The 19,492-nt window shown below is 32.5% G+C and overlaps 2 protein-coding genes across 2 annotated transcripts in view; one reads left to right on the top strand and one right to left on the bottom strand.

The window, feature by feature from the left end:
• The window catches only part of Gpr137c (G protein-coupled receptor 137C), a 51,279-nt gene extending 38,433 nt beyond the window's left edge, over window positions 1-12,846 (top strand). The window contains exons 4-7 of the mRNA XM_027929599.2: window positions 7,284-7,433; window positions 8,734-8,859; window positions 9,024-9,142; window positions 10,127-12,846. Coding sequence (XP_027785400.1) covers window positions 7,284-7,433; window positions 8,734-8,859; window positions 9,024-9,142; window positions 10,127-10,304 — 573 coding nt within the window. The 3' untranslated portion in view covers window positions 10,305-12,846. The remainder of the gene's footprint in view (window positions 1-7,283; window positions 7,434-8,733; window positions 8,860-9,023; window positions 9,143-10,126) is intronic.
• Window positions 12,847-13,729: 883 nt separating this feature from the next.
• Window positions 13,730-19,492, bottom strand: part of Ero1a (endoplasmic reticulum oxidoreductase 1 alpha) — a 48,458-nt gene continuing 42,695 nt past the window's right edge. The window contains exons 14-16 of the mRNA XM_027929529.2: window positions 18,641-18,727; window positions 18,414-18,547; window positions 13,730-16,831 (exon numbers count right to left, since the gene is read on the bottom strand). Coding sequence (XP_027785330.1) covers window positions 16,771-16,831; window positions 18,414-18,547; window positions 18,641-18,727 — 282 coding nt within the window. The 3' untranslated portion in view covers window positions 13,730-16,770. The remainder of the gene's footprint in view (window positions 16,832-18,413; window positions 18,548-18,640; window positions 18,728-19,492) is intronic.

Here is a 19,492-nt window from a genome sequence, read left to right as displayed (position 1 = left end):
TGAGATCCTTCTGCTTTAGTTTCCCATGTCGTTGGGATTACAGGTGTACACCACCATGTTCAGTTTAAGTAGTTTTTATTTTGTTTGATTTTGACATTTAGAGTCCTTAGACTACACTTTAAAAACTGCTGTCCTAGAGCAACATTACAACAAAATACAAGAGGGGCAAACAGAAAACACAAAGTAAAATGTAAGCTCTAAACCAGACATCCCTAATTACATTAAATATTATTGGTTAAAAAATAGACTATCAAGAACTGGGCAGGTGGTATGGGCTTATAGTACCAGCTACTGAGGAAGCTGAAACAGAAGAATTTCCTGAATCCAGGAGATCCAGGACAGCCTGGGCAATAAATATAGTGAGATCCCCTACCCCTGCCCCAAACAATACACTGCCAAAATTTATTATTTTAACCAGCAATTGAACCAAGGGGAGCTTAGCCACTGAGCCACATCCCAAGCCCTTTTTATTTTTTTATTTTGAGACCGGGTCTTGCTAAATTACCAGGACCTCGCTGAGGCTGGCTTTGGTTTTTTGTTTGTTTGGTTGGTTGGGTTTTGCTTTGTTTTTGGTACAGGAAATTGAACTCAGGGATACTTAACCACTGAGTCACATCCCCAGCCTTTTTTATATTTTATTTAGAGACAGGGCCTCTCTAAATTGCTGAGGCTAGATTTAAACCCTCAATCCTCCTGCCTCAGCATCCCAAACTGCTGGGATTACAAGGCATGAACCATCACACATGGCCCAAATTGTTCTTTTTTTTTTGGTACCAGGGGTTGGACTCAGGGGTACTCAAACACTGAACCACATCCCCAACCCTATTTTGTATTTTATTTAGAGACAGGATCTCACTGAGTTGCTTGGCATCTCGCTTTTTGCTGAGGCTAGCTTTGAACTCACAATCCTCCTGCCTTAGCCTCCCTAGCCACTGGGATTACAGGCATGTGCCACTGCGCCCAGCTCCCAACCAAAATTGATTTTTTAAAGGCCATCTATATCCTGGCTCCTAGGATGTACTTGAAATATATTTAAAGACATATATAGGTTGAAAATTAAAAATGGAAATCAATATGTTATGCATTCAGTAAGCATAGAAGGCTACATTAGTATCAGATAAAATAGACCAAAACAGAGTATTACCAGATATGAAAATGTACATTTCATCAGGGAGCAATAAATATATACCAAATATAAAGAGGAATGTTTCATCAACACATAATCATAAATTGGTTATGAAGCCAAATTAGTGAGAAATAAAGGGGAAATACATAAACCAACAATCATAGTTGGAGATTTTAATTCCCTATCCTCAGCAGATAATAAAACAATATCAGTATACATAGAAAATCTGAACACTACCTTAATGCCCTATAACTGGAGAAGGAACATTTCTCTCAATTGATCATGAAAATGGTCATCAAAACATCACACAATGGGCCATGAAACAAATCTGAACACATTCAAAACTAGAATCTGAGAATGTTCTTCTCTGGCCATGATGCAAGTAAATATTAGTAACAGTACATCTAAATAAGTAAGGAAATGGACAACACCATTCTAAACATGTGGGCAAAAAGAAATCACAAGGGAAAACATAAAAATGGAGGCTAATGAAATATAAGATATCAAAATTTGTGGGAATGCAGCTAACTAGTGCTTGAAGGGAAAATTATAGCTTAAAATACTACATTAGAAAAGAAGAAAGATAAAAATGACATGAATTTCCTACTTAGACACTTGGGAGCAAAGAAAAAAATAAGTGAAGGACCAAGATAATAATAGAAACCAATGAAACAAAACAAGAGAGATTAAAGCAAAAGTTGACTCTGAATAGATCAATAAATTTGATTTGTAGAAAAAAGATTAAAATACAAAATGCTTATGCTATGAATAAAAGAGGGGATCACCACTCTCAATCTTATGATATTAAAAGAAAAATTAGTATTGTGAACATTTTTTGCCAGAAAAGCTGACAGATTAAATGGACACCATTGTGTGTGTGTGTGTGTGTGTGTGTGTGTGTGTGTGTGTGAAAACTTTAGTTTCAGCTAATTGTTCCTAAGGGGGAAAAAATTTTTAATAAAAAATATCAAAACTGGGGCTGGGGTTGTGGCTCAGTGGTAGAGCGCTCACCTCGCACGTGAGAGACCCTGGCTTCGATCCTCAGCACCACATAAAAATAAATAAACAAAATAAATATATTTTTTTAAAAAAACATCAAAACTATTAAAAAATAGGAACATGTGATAACAGGTTTTATGATGCCAGCATTACTCAGTGCTAAAATCGTCTTAACAAAAATATTACAAAATAAATAAAAATTATAGAATCTTATCCATCACTTATACTTACAGACTCAAAATCTGGTTGCATTCCTGGACAAGAGGGATTTGTCCAGGAATGCCACATTGGTTTAACATTTTAAAAATAGTCAGTGTAATTCACCACAGTAAGAGAACAAAGAAGAAAAACCACATTAACATTTCAATAGAAGTAAAAAGAAACCATTTAGCAAAATTCAGCACCCTTTAAAAAAATTTATAGCCAATATTCTACTTAGATATTACAATCAATATCATACTTAAATAGCAAATGTTCTGTCCTTAACATTGGGAACAAAGAAAGGATGCCAATACTATTCCATTCTATAGTATAATATAACAAGAAAAAGTATAAAATTGTGAATTAAGAAATAAAACTGGGGCTGTAGTTGTAACTCAGTGGTAAAGCACTTGGCTAGCATGTGTGATACACTAAGTTCTATCCTCAGCATAACATTAAAAAAATAGATAAAGTTATTATGTCCATCTACAACTAAATGTTTTTTTTTAAAAAAAGTAAGACTATCTTTAATTGCAGGAAACATGGTGTTTATGGAGAACATAAGGATCTTAAAGAGTCTATTGACCATTAAAATTAGTGAATTTAGCAAGTGCTCAGGTAAAAACTCATTATATTTTTAATATAGCATATAGAAAATGAAATTCAAAAAACAGTTACAATAGTATTTTTTAAAAAGAATTGGATTATTTTTTCCCAAAACAAGCATGATCTCTATCCTGAAAACTACAAAATGTACTGAGTGAAATTAAGGACCTAAATTAATGAAGAGATATGACATGTTCATGGATTGGAAGATGCAGTATTGTTAAGATGGCAGTTCTCCTCAATTTGATGTATAAATTGAACGCAATCCCCACCAAAATTTTACCATGCATTTTTTTTAAAATAGAAATTGACAAGTTGTATATGTTAATTAGGTACAATTTTTTGTACATACTTCAATAAAGTGGTTTTCAAAAAAGGAAATTGATAAATTGATTCCAAAATTTATATTGAACCAAAAAACGTAAAATATTTAAAGTGGTGCTTTTCCATAGAACTTTCTGTGATAATGAAAACATTCTCTACCTCTAACATTCAGTATGAGTAACCATACATGACTATTGAGTACTTAAAAAAGTTCCTAGTACTGGGTGCTATGACACACACCTGTAATCCCAGTGACTCGGGAAGCTGAAGTATGAGAGTCACAATTTTGAGGCCAGTCTCAGCAATTTAGGGGCACCCCATCTTAAAAAATAAAAAGGGTTGGACATGAAGCTCAGTGGTATAGCAACCCTGAATTCAACCAATCCCCAATACTACCCTTTCTCGCCTCCCCCAAAAAGGCAAAGGTTTCTAAAAGAAAACTTGAGTACAGGCAAAGATTTCTTAGGTCATAGAAAGTAATAACCATGAAAGAATAAATTGATAAATTAGATTTAATTAAAATTTCTTGTCAAAAGATAACAAAAAATGCAAAGGGAAGCCACAGACTTCAAAAATGATTTGCAGTACGTACCCATATCTGACAAGGAACTGATGTTCAGCATTTATGAAAATCAGCTGCAACTCTGATTTTTTTAAGACAACCTAACTTAGAAGTGGTCAAAAGATTTGAGTAGATTTCTTCACAAAAGATATATAAGCCAGGCGAGGTGGTGTACGCCTGTAATCCCAGTGACATGGGAGGCTGAAGCAGGAGAATCTCAAGCTCAAGACCAGCCTTAGCAATTTAGCAAGGCCCTAAGCAACTTAATGAGACCCAGTGTCAAAATAAAAAGAGATGGGGATGTGGCTCAGTGGTTATATGTCCCTGGGTTCAATCCCCAGTACAAAGAAAAAAAAAAAAGAGAAGAAAATATATAAAAAGCCAATAACACAACATCTTTAGTCATCGGGGAAAGACAAACTCAGACCAAAATATTACTACACATCCACTAGCAGAGCTAAAATTAAAAAAGACTGGAAACCCCATATGAGTCCTAGGACTGGCCAGTTGAGTGAAGCAACTGGAATTCCCATACTTTGTTCAAAGTGTAAAACTGAACATCCCTTTTGGGGAAAAAAAAGGCAATTTCTTAATATAGCTGAACTTATATCTCTCTTATAACCCAGCGATTCCACTCTTAGGTATTTGCCCCAAAGAAGTGAAAGTACATACACACACACACACACACACACACACAAACACACACACACACCTGCATAAGAACGTTCATAGAAGATATCCATTAACAGAAATATTGATAAACTGTCCTATAAACAAGCTCATATGGTCCTACAGGGGAATTCATATAATTTAACTCTCTGGTTTGCTTTGGAGTTTTCTAGGATGCAGGACAACAAACATTAAATCTAGGAAACTCAAGAGCAAACAGGAAGACTGGATTACCTCAGCAATAAAAAGAACTAATTACTGATACATCCAGCCATATGGATAAACCTTAAAAACGTGGAGAGAACAAAACCTGCAAGAGTTCACCTTCTGAGATTCCATTTACATGAAGTTCTAGGCAGCTTGAGCTAAGCCACAGAATAGAAGGAGGGGAGTGTTTATACCTGGGGCATTGACTGATGGAAAGGGGTATACAGGAACTTTGGGTATCCATGATACTGTTATGTATTTGGGTAGAGATTGGGGTTACACAGGTGCTGAAGCCTTATTTTTCATTTTGTAATCCTGTATTTTGCAGGATGAATCTTATTTCGTTTTTTAAATCTATGAGTTTCTTTCATTGTTTTACATATGTGATTTAGCTACCGGTTGTTTTGTTTTATTCAATGATTCTTTGTTTTCTTACAACCTTTTTAAAAAGTTTTTATTAGTATTTACAAGTTTAAGCAGAGGGTCTCTATAGTATAACATATCCTTTCAAGCCATCATCTTATTTCTCAATGTAGTGAATATAAACTTCTTATGGTTATTTTAGGTAATTCTTATAGAATTCTGTTTTCTTGTTCTTGTTACCTTACTCTTCTTTAATAGCATAGTAATATTTTAAATTTTTTTTTAGTTGTCAATGGACATTTATTTATTTATTTATTTATGGTGCTGAGACTCGAACCCAGTGTTTCACATGTTAGGCAAGCCACTAAGCCACAACCCCAGACCCAATAGCATAGTACTTTTAAAACTACACCTGAGCAGAGAGTAGTGGTATGCATGTGTAGTCCCAGATATCAGAAGGCCTGGGCAGCATAGCAAGACCCTCATCTCAAAAAAAAATCTGGATTGGTTTTAGATTAACTTTTTTTGTTGTTAACATTTATTGTTTCAGATTTATGGAAGTAAATGAGCTCAAAGAAGATACTATGTCAACATCTTTCAAATGTATAAAATGTACATCTAAAATGTATAAAATATATATTATAAAGGAAATTACTTTCTAAAATTTTTAAATAATTTTTAGTTGTAGATGGACACAATACCTTTATTTTGTTTATTTATTTTTATGTGGTGCTGAGGATCAAACCCAGTGCTTCACACTTGTGAGGCAAGTGCCAGGAAGTCATTTTTGATAATAATTCTCAACAGTGTTAGCCCCAGTACACCCCTCTAGTAGTAAGAGTTTCATAACTGTTTCTATCCTGAAGTTAATAATGTCTAACCTTCTGCACATATAAAATTCAACATAATTACTCTAGTTGTAAGATAAGAAAAAAAAGGTTATCAATAAATATGTCAATTATAGATTTGGGCCATGATATACTAGTCAGATATTTGTATCTAGACATAGAAACCATGAAGGGGCCAGTTGCAAATGCAGAATGTTACAAGGTATTTTGCTTTGGTCACATACACCAAGTAGTATTGCTGTCAATGTCATGATTTTTTGAAACATTCAAACAACTCTTCATAAAATTCTGAACAAAACAAAGTACAAATTTCCCTCTATTTACACATTATATGTTTTTTCTGGAAATTATTGCATATGTTTATGCAAATATAAACCTTTGTTTATACATAAAACCGAGTTAAATTCAGCCCAGATAATTATAAACAGTTCTTAATCTTCATGAATATCCAGGAAGATATTTGAAAGTTACAAGATGAGGGAACAATTCTTCTATGTGGAAGACTCCCCTGCGAATTTCAGGTCATATAGCATTCCTGGATCTTGTGTCCTAAATATCATAATCACTCCTTAATCTCAAGACAATCAAAATACAAAATTGCAAACACCATACAGGGATCTCTTTGAAAATGGTGTCATTTCTCAGAATGCTTTTAATGCATAAGATAAAATATATAGAATTACAAAGGAAACCAATTGTACTGAAATAAAAACCCCAAGTTAAGAATCCCTGCAAAAGGTGATATGTACACTCTTTTCCAATGTACATACTACTGTTGAGAACCACTAAGTTATAAGGGCTTTCTATATTTGGAAAAATGGTGAAAATTATGGGCTTAAAATGTTATATATTTGAAAGTACATTTGAGTGCCTCAATCATTTTATCATCCGCATAATGGCAAAATAGAAAACTAACATACACTCTCTAATGGACTGGAATAAATAGCTGAGGAACTGACTCTCTCTCCTACTTTGTAGCAGAAATTAAGTGTACCAAATGGACTGATGCTTCTATTTTCCATTCATTTCTCATGACTAAACTATCTGATTAGCATTAATTAAAGTTCAGATCTTTTGCCAATTTGTCTATTCATATGTTACTTAAGGGAATAGGTAACCTTGGCAGAACAAAATCTTCCTCCAGCTGCCATTTGGCAAGTTGGCAAAGAACTTACACACATTAGCTTACACATATTAAACACAACATGTAATTCTAGGAATAGGAATTGTAAAGCAAGATATCAAGAATTTATTTCAATAGGCACCCACTCAGTGCTTTCTAGGAGTGCTTTGTAAGAGGTGACCATAGGGCTGTGGACAAATAGCTTGTGATGACTAATGTGCAGAACATCATGATGATGAATTTTGTTTCTTTTAGGGTATGTCTCTGTGCCAGACAGTCGTCGTAGGCTCTGTAGTCATTCTTCTCTACTCGTCCAGAGCTTGTTATAATTTGGTGGTGATCACCATATCTCAGGATACATTAGAAAGTCCTTTTAATTATGGCTGGGATAATCTTTCAGATAAGGTAAGTATCTACCACATATTGCCAATCTTCCATTAGTATAATTGGTAATTAAATTAGCCTTAGCTAGGAGAAGATTTTAGTGTTTTTTTTTTGTTTTGTTTTGTTATTTTTTATTTTTATTTTTTTATTGGTTGTTCAAAACATTATAAAGCTCTTGACATATCATATTTCATACATTAGATTCAAGTGAAGATTTTAGTGTTTGACATATGCACACGTTTATAGAATCTCTGTGTTTAAATATCCTAATTTTCATGTGACTTAAGCTCTTCCTTCAGAAAGAACTTTCAAAGGAGTATTTCCTTTATTTTTGTAAATAATAATAGTAACATAAGCCTGATAATCATAAACCTAATTTACCTTTTTAAAAGGATGATGTTTAAATAACACTACATGAATTAATCGCCTGTAGTTAGCCAATCGGCATATCTTTAATTTTTTGGATGAAATTAACTCTTCCTTCCCAAGAATTCCATATAATTAATATTGGCTTTGTTTTAGATGTGTAAATAGTGAGTTTCTTTAAAATATAGCATTACCCATCTTACTAGAAAGCATTCATATTTCCTTAGGTATCCAGATATTTACTGTAGTAATTGCCAGTACACTAGCTGTGCATATTCAACTTCCCAACATTCTCCATCCCCTTCCTGAAAGTGCAGTTTGACATAATTATATGTCATACTTTTTATTAATTTAACCTTGTACTGAATTTGAGGCAACCTAGAAATATCATGTTTATTTTATCTTTCCAGGGATAAGGAATTTTCACATGTGGTTCCATGTGGCAGATTCTCTTCACTCCTTTTCCCATTTCCCTCTCTCAACATCTAGTAGAAAAGAAACAAATTCATTATGTAGATTAGGCCCGAAAGCATATTTTTAAGTAGCAGCTGAGCTGAGTGACTTAACATGTTACATTTCTGTACAGGTCTAACTCAGGGTGAGTGCTATTGTGCCAGCCGAGCAGCTAGAATAATAGTCCCTTTTAAGCAACTCTCTTCAGACTATGAGGCCTAAAATTGGGTCATTCCTTGTTATCCAAAGATTAAAATTATTTTCATAAACTGATGCATTGAACAAATTAACAGCTTTTATTCTACTTAACATCAAAGCATTTTTATGTCCCATAAATGAAAAAGTATTGTTAATAAACCACAAAATATAGAAAATTTTAGAGTTTATATGCTTGTAACTGATGCATTTTAACTTAACCCAACCTAAAATGAGGCAATTATATAGAGTGATTGCTTATGCGTAAAACAGGTATTAAAATGGTTCTGCCATGTTCTATTTACAGGCTCATGTAGAAGATGTAAGTGGAGAAGACTATATAGTATTTGGAATGGTCCTCTTTCTGTGGGAACACGTGCCAGCCTGGTCAGTGGTACTGTTTTTCCGAGCACAGAGATTAAGCCAGAATTTGGTATGATATCCTACTACCCCCCACTGCTTGTTTCCTTATTTTTAAAAAATATGGAACACATATTGATTTTCTATTTTTAGCAAAGTTTTAGACTAAAAATCTTTATAGATTCTAGCCTCTTTTCCTAGTTAAATAGCATGTACTATCTAATACTTTATTCACAGGCACCTGCTGGCATGATAAACAGTCACAGTTATAGTTCCAGAGCTTACTTTTTTGACAATCCAAGACGATATGATAGTGATGATGACTTGCCAAGACTGGGAAGTTCAAGAGAAGGAAGGTAGATGTGACAAAAATAACTTATTCTGAATTTAATATCAAAAGCTTGAAAGAACGAGTCTAAGCTTTAGCCCAAATATTAAAAAGGTGATTTAATGGAATATGTCAATAAATATGTAATACTGAAGCTTAAAGCAGTAGATGTATAACCCAGGTGGTATCTACACTATAAAGAACTACCATCGGACTTAAAGCCTATATATTACCTTAGTTTGAGAAATGCACTGGGGACAAAATGTATTTCATTTCATTTTCAGGACCCTTGTTTCAGAGCTGGGGGGAGAAGGAGGGGGGTGAGCAGGGAAGGAATGCTGTTGTACTGATTACATATCTGTTTCTATATTCCTAGTGCTGTTCCAAATCCACAAAGAAACACTAGATAACTTTGGGAAGTTTAGGTGCCTGAGGAAATTTTCCTATGCCCTCTTGTTCCAAAACTACTGCAAGTTTTTAACTAGTGTACTCTTAGCTCTGTATCAGGGCAAAGAGAAAACCTAATGCACACCTTCATAATTCTTTGAACTTGATATAACATTTTGGGTAATGCTAACTTCATTTGGATAAGTTCCTTGAATGCAGTTTTTTGAGCCTATATTTTCATTTGTAAATAGGGAAGAAAATAGAACCTAGCTCAAAGGATTGTAGTGAAGGATGAGTGTATGTGTGTTTGTATACATACATATATGTCTTAGAATAGAGCCTAGAATAAAATAAGTACTATATTATTATTAATCATAGTAAGTTAATAAATGCTACCAGTTCTGAGAGGCATGTATTCATTCTTTTGTAATATAATGTGATACAGATCAAAGATTCCAGATAGGTCATTGGATTTTATGAAAAATCATGGTTATTTTCAAAGAAACTTTCAGCATATTTGATACTGTTATGAAATTCATTGAAAATGTTAAAACTGCCAACGTGACTTCTCACATACTGATCATAGTCCTTTGGCTTCTTTTCCTTTTTTGTTGTTTGTTTGCAGTTTATCAAATTCGCAAAGCTTGGGCTGGTATGGCACCATGACTGGGTGTGGCAGCAACACTTACACAGTCACTCCCCACCTGAATGGACCTGTGACAGATACAGCTCCTTTGCTTTTTACTTGTAGTAATTTAGATATGAGTAATCACCATAGCTTATATGTAACACCACAAAACTGATAGCATTACCAAGTTGTGATTCTTGAATTGTTTTTCATGAATATGTATATTTGACGTGTTTAAATTCCATCTACATGAACATTCCATTATCTGTTGCAACTGAAAACAAAATCTGGAAACCTGGCTGTGTTTGGTGGAGAACACAAGCTGTTACTTTTGACCTCTGCTTAGTAAAATTAAGTAAAATGGAAAGTTTGGAGTAGGAGAAAAGATAAATTAGATTTTTAAGGCCTCCAAACATCCTGATTTTGGAACACCAACTGCATATTAGCATATTTGCACTTTTATCTCTGTTCTGAAAGAGTACTCTGCAGTCCCCAATGTCATACTCCAGTGTTCACACTGGAATATTATGTACACCAAATTGGAAGGCACGTTTTCTACGAAAATCAAAGCCTATATATTTTGTGGTGTACTCTGTGGAATCTTTACCCGATTACAATTTTATGGTGTGAACAGTGCACAGTTTAGGCATAAAAATGCATCATTCATTTTAAAATCCACTAAATATATGTAATCATTGAAGACAGTTCTTTTAAGCATGAACTTAAAATACCAATTGAGATTATTCAAACAATCATTTTAAACAACTAATAGTATAATCCTTTACAGTAATGACCAGCAATGTTGTTTGGAAAGCCACAGTAATTTCTTCAAGAAGAAAATATACCAGTGAAAATTGTGTGGCTATTTTGAGTAGAATTGGTTGAGTGATTATTTTGTACAATTAAGATATATATGTAGTAGTTTAAGCATGATTCTTCAAGAAAGCAATAGTGATTTTTGCATAGGGAGATTTTGGTAGAAACTTCTTGGGACTAAACAAGTTTACAGATGCATTTAAGAATTGTTCATAAAATATGCATTCTAAAACAAATGTTTTCAAAAGCATCTGATCTAAAACAAAATAGCTGATCTTACCTATTGAATCAGGATTGTCCTCAGGTAAATTCAATCATGATACATTATTGCAGTGAACTTAAGTGCAATACTTTGTAAGACATATAATTCCTTCTTTAGTTTTTACATTTTTATACATTGTATATGGTTTAAAAACTAAATTGAATTCAAATTAATTTCAGTACTATACTAAATGAGCAAACTTAACATAAAAGTATGAATTAAGTATGTATAAAACCAGAGGTTAACAATATTTGAATATTTTAGAATTACATTAAAACTGTATTGAATGACCAACCCCAAGTCTAAAAAATATTACATATGGTAGGCTAAGACAATACAGAATTTTAAAATGCACTTTCTACCAGTGTCTATATGGAAAGTAGATGCTGAATACCTCAAGAAGCCAAGGGAACAGACAACAGGGAAGTTGTTACAACATGCTTAAAGATGATTATATACAATTGTCTTCTGATCTTTTTCTTCAGAATTGGAACTAATACAACTGTCCTTTTTCTTCTTCTTTGATTAGAACATTGTTTTATTTCTACTCCTATTTAAAATATCTTTCAGCTTTTTAATAACTGATATAGTGACTTCACAAAAGTTTAACAGTAGGTAAAACTCTTAAGGAAAAATTAAATTGTTAATACTTTTTATCTTTTGGGAGACTAGTACAAAGCCAAACAAATTTCCTCTTTTTATGATACAAAGGACTTTAAATTCAGTAGGTGTGCTGCCAAATCAAGCATGAAAGGACTTTAAATTCAACTGGATGCATACTAATAAATGTTACTTGGTATTTGTTTATAAATTCTCTTATACTCAAATTATTTAAAATTTTATAGTAAAAAAGTTAACCTTGGTATTAAGATGACAACAAAATAGTATATTTTTACCACATCCTCAGTTCCTAGATTTCAGAATGTCAACTATTTATTTTGCTGATCTAAATATCTACAGCTATCTGAAAAGATCTGTGTTGTCTTTGTTAAGCCTCAAGTTCAAGGTGATAAAATAATTTTTTTCCTATATCAAAGTTCCTATTTGACCAGATAAACAATGATTAGTTTAATTTTTTCTCAAATAAAATATATTTGGTTCTTTTAGCTGCATTAGTTGATTGTATCAAATTTGAAATTTATAAGTTTATCCTGTTATCACAGACTAGGATACCTAAATTCTTGCATTTGTCTCCCGATACACATCTCCTACAATATATCACCAAAGACGAAGAAAGATCTGGCCCAATTTTTGCTTAAAAATTCCAAAGCACTAGGAGCACTTTAAGTTTGGTCTCGAAAGAAGGAGTTGTTTATAAAATCAAAGGGCTACCGATTCCCTGTTCATCTTGCACTGAAGCACATAATGACAATTTCAAACCTTTCTTTTGTATTCATTAATTAGAAAAGTGAATTTCATTGCTTAAATATGTAATTCTACAGTGACTAGCAATATTTGTTATCATTTCATTTGGATGGTCATTAATTTTGAATCTCTTCACACTCATTGTAGCTGGTTGTAGTTTTATGGAAGATGTAATTTATAGCTAAAGTGGCTTTTTTATGCATAGCTGCCTTTTTTATTGTTTAACAGTGTTTCTCAGCTATATAATCAGTTTCAAACTGGTTACAAAAATATAGCTGTGGCCAATGAATGTATTGATTTGTCATTTCACTAAATTGTAACAAAACATTACTATTAAAAATAAAAAGTGTTTGTGCTTTTATTTAGGGGTCTGGTCATCTTCATTTCTTTTTTTATTAGAGCTTTATGGTTGGGGGTCTGGTTTTCTTAATCTTCCTTAATCTCCCTTATACTGAGTTTCTATCAGAGGATAAAAATCTTATAGTGTTATCATAGAAAAGAAAAAATATTAGGAATTACAAATGACAGCTTTCTTCTAGTGATCTCACAATTACTTGCATTTGAATCTTATGTTACTTAGTATTATACACCAATATGATACGAAGTGTCATATACTCTAAAATGCCAATGTTATTAGGTATTATGTATTTAAGCTAAAAAAAATCCTTATGTGAACTAATTTATAACACTTCTCTTTCCCCTTAGCATCGTAAACAGGGAATCAATTTGTTTGAACCATAATCCCAGCTATCTTTCATTATTCAAGAAATTACTCCGTGATGCTGCCTTTTCCTTTGAGAGTTCTCTGCCTGTCCCCAGACTAGACCCCCTTTCATGGGCCACCAAAAACCATACCTGGGCTGGAGCTGGAGCTCAGTGGTAGAGCACTTGCCTCACACATGTGAGGCACTGGGTTCAATCCTCAGCACCACATAAAAATAAATGAATAAATAGAAATATTGTGTCCATCTACAACTAAAAGAATTAAGAGAAAAAAAAACCACACCCAATCTCATATTGAACTTCAGTTTTATTGGCCCCCTAAATTCTATGAATCCTTGGAAGTCTACTGATCCTTGCTGTAGAGTGAAGTGAGTGGAGGTATTTGGCATGAAGGTATGACCTCTCATATGATAAATTTGTCACTTTAAAAGCAATTTATTCAACAAACATTTATTAAATGTTCATATGCCAAAAACTATGCCACGAAGATGCCAAAATGAATAAAGTTCCTTTTCCTGCCCTTGAGGAGCTCACATTCTAGTAAAGGAGACTTTTAAAAACAAAAACAATACAGTACAGTAAGTGATACAGTAGAGGTAGGCTGTAATTACAGTGGTGACACAATAGGAAGTTAGATGACGCTCCCTGAATACAGCAAGGGAAAGTCATAGAAGGAATGCTTATGCTGAGCCTGCAGGGATACATGGAAATTTCCAGGTGGGGAAGGATGGATAGGACACTTGATGCAAAGAATATAGCTTTCACCAAGGTGTAGAGACCCAGCCACTTGCGGTATCTGAAGAACTACAAGTCTGGAAGTCTGTTTTTCAGCACATTAGGTGGGAAGACACAGGAGAAGAATTTGTACACCAAATAAAGGACTTCGGCTTTCTCCAGAAAGTTCATGAACTCAATGAAGGGTATAAAGCAGACAGTAAAATTGTCAGAATGCTCCCAGAAAGCCTAAACTGATAACACTGTAGAGCAACAAAGAGAAGACAAACTGGTTATAAGGAGACATGTTCATATAGTCCTTCGGGTAATAGCAATGAAAAGGGAAGAGTGATGCATCAGAAAGGAGGAAGAAAAACAGTAGGAGAAGGTAGAGAAGAGGAATGAGGCAAGAAGACTTAGAAGATGATGGTTCTGAAATTAACCAAAGTAAGGAAAATAAAGAGTAGAGAGAATAAAAAGCGCTTAAACACACACACAGGTGACCGTAGGACAAACATATGGAGAAGTTTGAGCTAAAGGTAAGGATTTAGCAATCACTGAATTGGTATTACCCAAGAGTAGGAAGTGGTATAGTAATAAAGAGACCAAGAATGAAAATCTGAGGAATTACATTTTGGGAATAAATTAAGAGGCCAAAAAAGAGGGGTCCAAGAGCAAGTAAAATGAGGAACCCAAAGAGCAGAAATTTTTAAAGGAAGTTATCATCAGTAGTGTCAAACATGGGGGAAAAAGCCAAATAAAAAATAGTTTTATGTGCCCCCTCACCCTGAAAAAAGAAAGAAAAGAAATAGTTTGCGAACTGAACTATGGATTTAGAATTAGGATTTTAGACCTCACCGGAAGCGACTGAGAAGAACTAGGGCCAAATGCCAGATTTTAGTTAAGAGGTTAGGCAGACATAGGAAAGTGATGGTTTCAAAACTTAACTGGCTGTTGAAAAAGGTGTGGGGGGAGGAGCATAAGATGAGAAAAAAGTTTATACACAGATTTAATATTTAAGCCCATCTACCATATTTTCAGAGATGAGAAAGATCCTTAAACATTTATATATGGAAATCATTTCATAGTCCTTTGAGTTGCCAAAATAATTGACTTAATTAGTGAGTTAATGTTTTTTCTTTTCCTGCCCTATTCAGAGAAAATGGGGGAACAGGGTGGAAGAAGGAAAACAGAACACATATTTTTTAACTTAATTCAGTGAACATTCAAAATATACCGAGTACATATTCATACATTCATTTAACAAATATTTATTGGATACCAATTATGGGCTTGGCATTGTACCTGGCCTTAGGGTCATAGAAAAGAAAAAATATACAGTGTAAAGTGACAATTCTCAGCCATTATATAAATAAACCCTGCTTAACTAATAACATCAACATGTTATCCCTGCTAAGATTTATAGAAAGTGGGCACATAATTTTGAGGTATACAATTTCTTTTCCCCCACAATTATCATATGACATTAATTCCTAAGCTCCTTCAAGTATTTTTTCACTGAAGAGCTTCCACTAATGAAAATCTCCCAAATTACAGTTCACTTTTGGGGAGGCAAAGGAAATGAAGCTCATGTATAAAAAATAGAAACTGTATACTCTATGACTAAACAGATTACAACATAAAAAGGTAACAAAACTTTAGATTATAATTAATAATAATTCCTTATTTTAAGGCTTATAGTATTATAGTTTCAGATTTGGGGATTTGGGGCTTCTTTTTCTAAGAAAATCAATTTTAGAAAATCATTCAGTATTACACACTAAAGTATTTAGGGTTAAAAGGGCAAGATGCCTGTAACTGACTTTCAAATGAGGAAAAATAGCATTTGTGAATATCTACACAGAGAGTATCAAAGACAAAGCAAATGTGAACAGTTGGCAAATCTGGGTAAAAGAATGTACTATTTTTGAAACTTTTCTGTAAATTTGAAATTATATAAAAATAAAAAGTTTTCCCCAAATTTAGTTTTAGGGACAGTATTATGAGAATAAATATATAATCTATTCAATTTTTCACAACGCTTAGAAATCTCCTATGCCTTTGCCTTGTTATTATACTTTTTACATACCAAACAACCCAATCAAAATAGAAATATAACTCTCAACATGATTTATTTCATACCAAAGTATCTTAGGGTTTCCAAATTAAACACAGGACTCCCAGTTAAATTTGAATTTCGAATAAATAGTGAATAATTTTTAGTTAAGTATGTCCCAAATATTATATGCAACATATTTATATTTAAAAGAAAACTAGCTGTTGACCTGAAATTCAAATCCAACTGAGAATTCTGTATTTTTATTTGTTAAATCTGGCAACCCTAAATGTATTTAAAAATTCTAGACTATTATGGGCGATTCATGAAACTCATGACATTTTCTTATTAAATGCTTATCACATTGCCAGTTTTATTTTTGTTACATCTTCTTACACAGAATTGAGAGACTTAAAACATCATTCACCTAGTTTTATCATCTGTGAATCTGATAATCCTGCTTTTATTCAATATTAAACTTTAAATTTGTACCACATTATCAAAGTATTACTTTTACTCACAATAGTATTAAACATAGACTTAGCACAATTAAAAAAAATTACTTAAAACAATATAATTCTCCTTTACAAAAGCAGCTTTATATAAAATGTTTGGCTTAAGACTGTCATTGCTTTTATGCCTTTGAATGAAATTCCACTCTTTGGCCTCCATAGTCCAGAAATACGTATATTCAACTCGTTTTCCTTAATGAATATTTTGTAACAAGTTCCTGAAGTTTTCTAATTCTTTCACACTTGTAGAAATTCTGTAATCAAAAAATATTAACTCAGAAACCATTTTAGAAAAATTTGCTCTGTAAAAGTTATTCACTTTACATTTTTAAGAGTATAGAAAAATTTTAATTTATTTCAATAAATCAAAAGGTGCATAAACCATTTAATCTATTTTGATGTACTTCAGTTCTTAATTTGACATAATAAAATTGAAATAATATTATCCAGAGATTATTTTTAATTTAATTAAAGCAAAAAAATACATAATTATGGAGTACACAAGTATCAAAATACTTAAGTACTTTAAGTATTCAAAACTACATTCATTACTTAATATTAAAGTAATAAAGTACACAAGTATTTGTATAAAAGCATAAGTATTAAAATACTAAAGTATTTTAAGTATTCATAAATATATTCATATGCTTAATATTAAAGTACATAGTATAAAGTATATAAATGAAAAAATATTAAAATATTTTAAATATGTACAAGTATACAAATACTTAAAAATAACATGCTATTATTTATTAAATGTTCAAAGCTTTCAGTCTATAAAGAGTAAGGATAGTAAATGTATGAACAAATTATTCTGACAATTTTTACAAAATATGAAATTTGTTTCTTATTATTTTTTGTGTGTGTGCATGCACATGTGTATTCCTTATGTCAATAAAACTCTGTTAATCCAGCACGATAAAAATAACATAACACTCAGTGGAAATAACTGTCAAGCTCCTGGTACTTGAGAAATAATACTAAAGGTCAATTATTTCAAACCTCAAATACTAAATCATATTTCTTAAGTAAAGAAACAGTCCTTAAAATTTTTCATTTTGGGGGTTGGGATTATAGCTCTGTGATAGAGTACTTGCCTAGCATGCACAAGGCCCTGGGTCCAAACTCTAGCACCACACATACATACACACAAAATGTTAATTTTTACAAATCTCAGCACTCTTTACATGATAAGCTAGAAGAAAATGCATTTACACTTAATTTTTTTAATGTATGTTCCTTATTTCATGGTTTTCCTGCTACCATTTTGATAAAAAATAATTATTTTAAAAATAATCATTAATCAGTAGAGTAAAGGGATCAGGGAAGGAAAAGGGAAGGTACAGGGATAGAGACTGATCAAATTATGGTATGTGCATGTATAATGTGGCACAATGAATCCCACTTTACATATAATTATAATGCACCAATAAAGAAAAAAATTATTAACCTTTTTATATAATAGTGAATTCACAGAGAAACTTACATGTATGCCTATATTAAACAACATACAATTTTTCAATGATCTGAAGAAAAATAATTAGACAGCACACAAAAACACTTTTAAACAATTAGAAAAACTGTACAAATTCAAAAAGATGAATACTGAAATCTAATCAGTAAATTAATCATGAATATAAGACTCAACAGATGGAAATAAACAATCTGTGATTGTGTGTATCTACATTCTTGAAGTATTTCATAAGATCATATAATTCTGTAACAAGACAATTTCACTGAAAGGATATTCCTTACGTAGTTTTATCTGAGAGTAGATATGTTGCATTATTAGACTTACTTGGCTAGCAGAAACAATTTTAGTACATTCAAACTAACCTTCCAAATGCATTGAATAATGATACTATTTCTTGTCTGGTTAGATGGAATTCATAACTGGGTCCACTTTCTGGCATATTTGCTATCAATTTCTCAGAAAACAAGATCTTCAGAGCAGTCCCCAAACCCTGAGTCTATAATAGAAATAAAGAAAAGAATAAATAAACTAAGAAATTTTTTGTGGAAAAGATAAAAATGAGAAGTAGAACTAAACGAGAATTACCTACCTGAAGTTTTCCCCACAGTCGACATTTAAAACAACCAACACAATCCATGATTCTTGAAATATTTCTAAAATGCAGTCTAAAGTCCTCCTAAAAACAATTTACCAAAATTTTATTAAGATGTAATATATGGTTAACTAATATGTATTTTCTAAGTGCTTTCTATGTGTCTAACACTGGTCAAGGTACTATAGGATACTTAAAACATTCATTGAACATCTCCTACACACTAGAATTTTACATATACACTCTTATTAATGTTCACCACAACTCCAAAAGTAAATGTTATTATAATCTACCCCTAATGAATTAACAAGATTCAAAAAAGTTAGATACTTTGCCTAAATTCCCACATCTAGTATATAACAAACTTAGAATCCAAGTCTGCCTGACTCCAAAATGATATGCAAAAATATGAAAAGTAACTTGGTTGATGTGACTTGTTATATGCGATTATTAACTGTGTGTCAATATGTGGTAGGGGGAGATATAAGAAGGTACCATTTACCAAAAAGAGGGAGGGAGGGTTGGAAGAAAACTTTGGTTTCACAAAAGTTAAATTACAGCCCTTCTTTCAGGTATTAATTAGGTAAAACAATCAGATATTTTATTATTATTAATGTCAACATTATTATTAATATGCAAAATATAATGAATACTCATGGACCTACCACCAAGTTTTAGAAAGAAACCATTTCAAGTACAATTGAAGCTCCCTATGTATCACTCGAAAGAATATATCCCACCCTGTATTACCATGCTGAATTCAGTGTTTACTATTACCTTTATGTTTTTATGCATATGTATATATCCATGAACATTAGATTATTATGTTGTTTACAATGTAGCAACATG

Source organism: Marmota flaviventris, chromosome 2 (assembly GCF_047511675.1).
Source record: "Marmota flaviventris isolate mMarFla1 chromosome 2, mMarFla1.hap1, whole genome shotgun sequence".
Taxonomy (NCBI): domain Eukaryota; kingdom Metazoa; phylum Chordata; class Mammalia; order Rodentia; family Sciuridae; genus Marmota; species Marmota flaviventris.
Note: the sequence above shows the minus strand (reverse complement) of the source record. Positions and strands in the feature narration are given on the sequence as shown.